The sequence below is a fragment of the Phoenix dactylifera genome, chromosome 1 (assembly GCF_051530095.1).
Source record: "Phoenix dactylifera cultivar Ajwa chromosome 1, Ajwa_hap1_PhDact_Kaust_v1.1, whole genome shotgun sequence".
Classification (NCBI taxonomy): domain Eukaryota; kingdom Viridiplantae; phylum Streptophyta; class Magnoliopsida; order Arecales; family Arecaceae; genus Phoenix; species Phoenix dactylifera.
In genome coordinates, this window is record NC_143190.1 from 28,002,904 (window position 1) to 28,007,597 (window position 4,694).

The 4,694-nt window shown below is 38.1% G+C and overlaps 1 protein-coding gene across 2 annotated transcripts; it reads left to right on the forward strand.

The window, feature by feature from the left end:
• Window positions 1–279: 279 nt before the first annotated feature.
• LOC120104605 (uncharacterized) lies at window positions 280–3,560 on the forward strand. Of its 2 annotated transcripts, none has more exons than XM_088721131.2 (8): window positions 280–1,554; window positions 1,652–1,834; window positions 1,928–2,092; window positions 2,290–2,493; window positions 2,572–2,664; window positions 2,765–2,866; window positions 2,953–3,281; window positions 3,385–3,560. In XM_088721131.2, the coding sequence occupies exons 1-4, from the start codon at window positions 1,512–1,514 to the stop codon at window positions 2,319–2,321; spliced, it is 423 nt and encodes a 140-aa protein (XP_088577257.1). In that variant the 5' UTR covers window positions 280–1,511; the 3' UTR covers window positions 2,322–2,493; window positions 2,572–2,664; window positions 2,765–2,866; window positions 2,953–3,281; window positions 3,385–3,560. The 2 variants fall into 2 exon arrangements, with proteins under 2 accessions (XP_088577257.1, XP_088577258.1); XM_088721132.2 differs by having other exon boundaries at window positions 3,411–3,560.
• The last annotated feature ends 1,134 nt before the right edge of the window (window positions 3,561–4,694 follow it).

Below are 4,694 nucleotides of genomic sequence, written 5' to 3' on the forward strand. Positions count from 1 at the left end.
CATGGGTTCAAGGACCCTCGGTATGACCCACCTACTAACTAGGCCATCGCCGTTGGCAGGCGGCAGGACATGCTGACAGTGACCCTCCCTGTGCTGCTCAGGGACCCCGCGGGTATGGCCCGCACAGCGGCCGAGTATGTCCAACATTGTGATTTATGTGGTTTGCTATGAGCTGGTTCAATAGTGATTAGGTAGTGATTTAGTGTGTTATTTGGATTTTTTCCCTATTCTCTTGGGCTCATGGCGATGTTTTTAAAACTTGCTGTATGGCCTCATACTGCTTGCTGGTCTATAGAATGACCATACCAACACAAGCTACAGATCAGTAATGAAAGTTGGAAACAAGGTGTAAAAACCCTGTTAAGCTTCGTATTGAGTTATATGAGCTTGATTCAGGGTTGGTTCACCCATGCATCAGTCTCAAGGGGCTGCCTTGTACCAGATCACACTAAAAGGGTTGAACATGCATTTGCGCACCCCTGGATACTTGTTTATGACTACACAAGTTCCTATTGGAGGGTTAAATATGTCCGAGTACTAAGGATCTATTACCGATCACATTATTGCTCCCAAATTAAAATATGCTGATACATTTTGTTTATCCTTTTTCAGCAGAAGACATTAGAGAATTTCAAGAACATTATCCTATTATCTTCGCCACAGGTATCGTTTCTTTCTCCATTAATAATAATGGCTTCTTCTTTCTCAGATAGTTTTAGTTTGCAGTGAGAGATATGGGATGATTATGCTGTTAACGTACTCTTGAAGGCATGCCATAATACACAGAAATATTGATGCAGACCTGGAAATCTTGTTCTCTTTCCTTCACCTTTCTAATTATATTTCCTTTCCCCACCGGGATTCTTCAGTTACTTTTTGTAATCAAGGATAAACAAATTTGGATGAGACCTACATGATTTTTCTTTAATTCCTTATTTCCTTTTGAACTGTCTTATAATCTTTTAGTCCTCTGTTGCAAATAATCTAAATTGAATTACATATTAACAAATGCATATGATCAGGCAATGGGGCATTAGCTTCTGTAAAAAATTGTATGTCTTTTACTTTCAAGGCTGATCACACTCTCACATGTTCGTATTCTAATTAAAATTTCTGCTGTTATTTGATAGTTACTTCTTCTGTAGAGATGGCTATGTCAACAAAAAACAACTGAATGCCTAGATATTGTGATGTTCTAGAACAACTCAAATAGATAAACTTGGAAACTTCTGCTAGAGAAAATGTTTTGATCCATATGAATTTAATGCAGTTCTTAAGTATATCTTTATTTTTACTGTATATTTGTGACCCTTTTCGTTGCCTAATCATGTACATAAAAAATAATAGTACCTGTACATGTGTATGGAATTGCCCCAGGATTCTTTTCCCTGGCTGACTTGGCTCCTGTATGGATAATTGTACCTGTACATTTTTTTGGTTTATTCTACCCTATACTGATTTTATAGGGTTAAAAAAAAACGATCTCCTGCAACCCAATCCGCAACCCTATAATGCTTGAAATTTTCTGTCTGCTCTGGCCTAGTTGGAGAAAAGGTTTGTGATTCATCCACTGTTTTTAATATTTTATGATTTATACATTAGTTACTCTTGCATTTTTAAACAGATTTCAATTGCTTAAGTACTTGCTTAGGTAACAAAATGCACCGAGGAAAACGATTCAGAGATGTGGAGTTCCAGCAGTCTCAGGTGGGATCTTCTTCTGCTCAGTCCATGCGATCCCAGCAGCCCCAGCAGCACGAGTCCGAGTCTCAGCATGAGTTCCAGTCTCAGCAACATCCAGGCCAGGAGGTTATGGATGACTTGCATATCCAAGGTAATTTGATTTAAAGTGCATATATTAAGTTCATTTACAATCTAATTATTTTAATTAATTTGCCTCCAATATTTTAATTATTATTTTTTATAGATGAACAAGGGAGAGTGAGGTTGACACGGGGTTCCTCTCGAGCACGGGATGTGTGGCAGCTTCGTGAGGATGAGAAGATGGTCGTCGAATGTAACGAACTAGGGCAGCCCATCAAGAGGGCTGGAAGCCTTTTATCAAGTTTCTTAGGATCAGTTGCGCGTAGGGGTCAGTTGTGTCCGCTCAACTATCATAAGTGGAATGATATCCTTCCTTCTTATAAAGTTGAGCTTCTTAAATTTGTACACGTAAAGAATTGAATTTAATATTGTTAATTTGATAGCTACTGTATGTTAATTTGCTTACTATTATAAATTTAATTTTTTGATTTAATATTATTATAACATTCTTTTGTTTTGGTGTAGAAAAAGTTTGTGCTCCCTCCAGAGAGCCATGATTGGGTGCTAAAGTCCCTCAACCGCAAATGGAAAGAATATAAGTCGAAGTTGAAGGCCGACTGGAAGCGCGAGGGTATGACAGAGGAGGAGGTTGCTCGTGTTTGTCCTCCTGATGTATACCATCATCAGTGGAGGGAGCTTGTTCACTATTGGTTTTCCGAGAGAGGACAGGTTGTGTATTCTCTCTCAATACCTTATATAATGTTTAATATATTTAATATATTACAATGTTTAATTTTTTCATGGTAGACATATTCTGACATTGGTCGAGCCGCACGAGCATCTCAGACAATTCCTCACACTTCAGGCTCGAAGAGTTATGCGAGGCTCAGAGCTGAATTCGTAAGTTTTTTTGAAACTTTTTGAAACTCTTGTATCATATAGCATGTATCATGATATAGTTCTATAAGATGAAACTCTTCCAATATACTTTTTGTTGTAGATGGAAGACCATGGGAGGAAACCTGGTGAGGTGGAGTTCTATAAGATGACTCACACCCACCGAGATGGCAGCTTTGTCCGAGAGGAGTCGAGAGATATAGTTGTATGTATTTATTAATAATTTCTGCAATGATTTTTTATATATTTTAATTTTTCAAAAATTAATTTGATTGTTTTTGAGAGATATAGGACAGAGCTACATCCCTTATTTCAGAGTGTATCGGAGAGTCATCTTCAATCGGCAACACCAGAGGTGTCGAAGCTTAGGTGTTTACCGAGTTGATGGGCTCGGAGCGTTATGGTCGAGTGAGGAATTATGGCGTTGGAGTTACCCCCACTCAGTTGTCTGCAGTGGGTAGATATACTCAAGTGTTAGACAGAGTAGTAGCACTGCAGAGGTTAATGATCTGAAGGCAGAGATAAAAGAGTTGAAGCAGAGCCACCAGACAGAGATGCAATCTTTGAGGGCTCAGATTAATCAGATTACATCTTTGTTGCATCAGTTTGTCCCTCCTCAGGTAAATTACTACATCTACTTGAACATTTTGCATAAGTATCATATTTTTCTTAAAGAGTTTAATAATTTTCGTATTCTTAACTGCTTTAGTTTTTTTATTACAGGTTCCTGATAGTTCATTTGCACGTAGAGATGGTGATGCTAGCGACCCCTGAAGCATTTATTTTGGAGTTTATATGTATTTTTTTATGCTTTTTGAAGTACATTGTAAACGTAAATTGATAGTATGAATGTAATTTGACAATATGAATGTTTAGATAAATATGTTTGATTTTGTGTATATCTCGCTTAGTGTGTGTGGCTTTGATTTTGTAAACAGGGTTTAGAAATTTTGAAAATTTTTTTAAAAAAAAATTAATATTCTAACGACGCTTTAAAGCGTCGTTAAAATTTCGACCAGAAATCAATTAGCGATGCTTTAAAGCGTCGTTAAAATTTCGACTAGAAATCAATTAACGACGCTTTAAAGCATCGCTAGCTGGAATTTAACGATGCTTTAAAGCGTCACTAATTTTGCAATTGCCGACGCTAAAAAGCGTCGGTAAAGCGTTGCTAATTTTCGACGCTTTTCGATGCGTCGGAAAATATTTTCTCCACTGTAGCATAGGCGACGCTTTGCCGACGCTTACGAAAGCGTCGGGATGGTTTTTAGCGACGCTTAAAAGCATCGTTAAAGGACAAAAAATGCGTCGCTAATGACCATTATTCTTGTAGTGTAGGAATCCTACTCCAAGTAGGAATCCAAATTTAATTCAAAACTCCTAATCCAATTAGGATTGTAGGAATCCTACTCCAAGTAGAAATCCTAGTCCTACTCCAAATAGAATTTTCAGTCCAAGTAGGAATCCCAGTCCAAGTAGAAATCCTAGTCCTAATCCAATTAGGACTCTAGAAATCCTACTCCAAGTAGGACTCTTGTTTTAAGTCCAATTAATTAATTCTCTTTGTTCCTTCTTCAACTTATTATCAATCGAATTGATTACTTGTGATTCCTAATCACGATTCAACCATCGGATCGGTCAATGCCTCTAGTGTGTGTGACCCCATAGGTTCTATTCTGACTGATAGTGAGATATATTGTGATCTCTATCACAATATCATTGAAGACTCCTTTCAATGGGTTGGAACGATTCCAACTCTACTCATCAGGGTTTATCGATCATTGAGATAATCTCTGTGAGTCTCACCATTCACCGTGACACCTAGCAGCATGTAGTGGCTACCCAGCAGAATAGAATGATGAACCTTTAGGTGCAGTTATCATGTGATACAGTCCTTCTATCATGGATCCCTACAAGACGGAGGTCATGGATAACTCGTCAAACCCCTTCGTCTGTCATATGTCAAGATTTATTCGACTTAAGTTCGAGAGCGAAGAACTTTTTCTCCACTGTGCAATCTGCCCCGGCAGAGG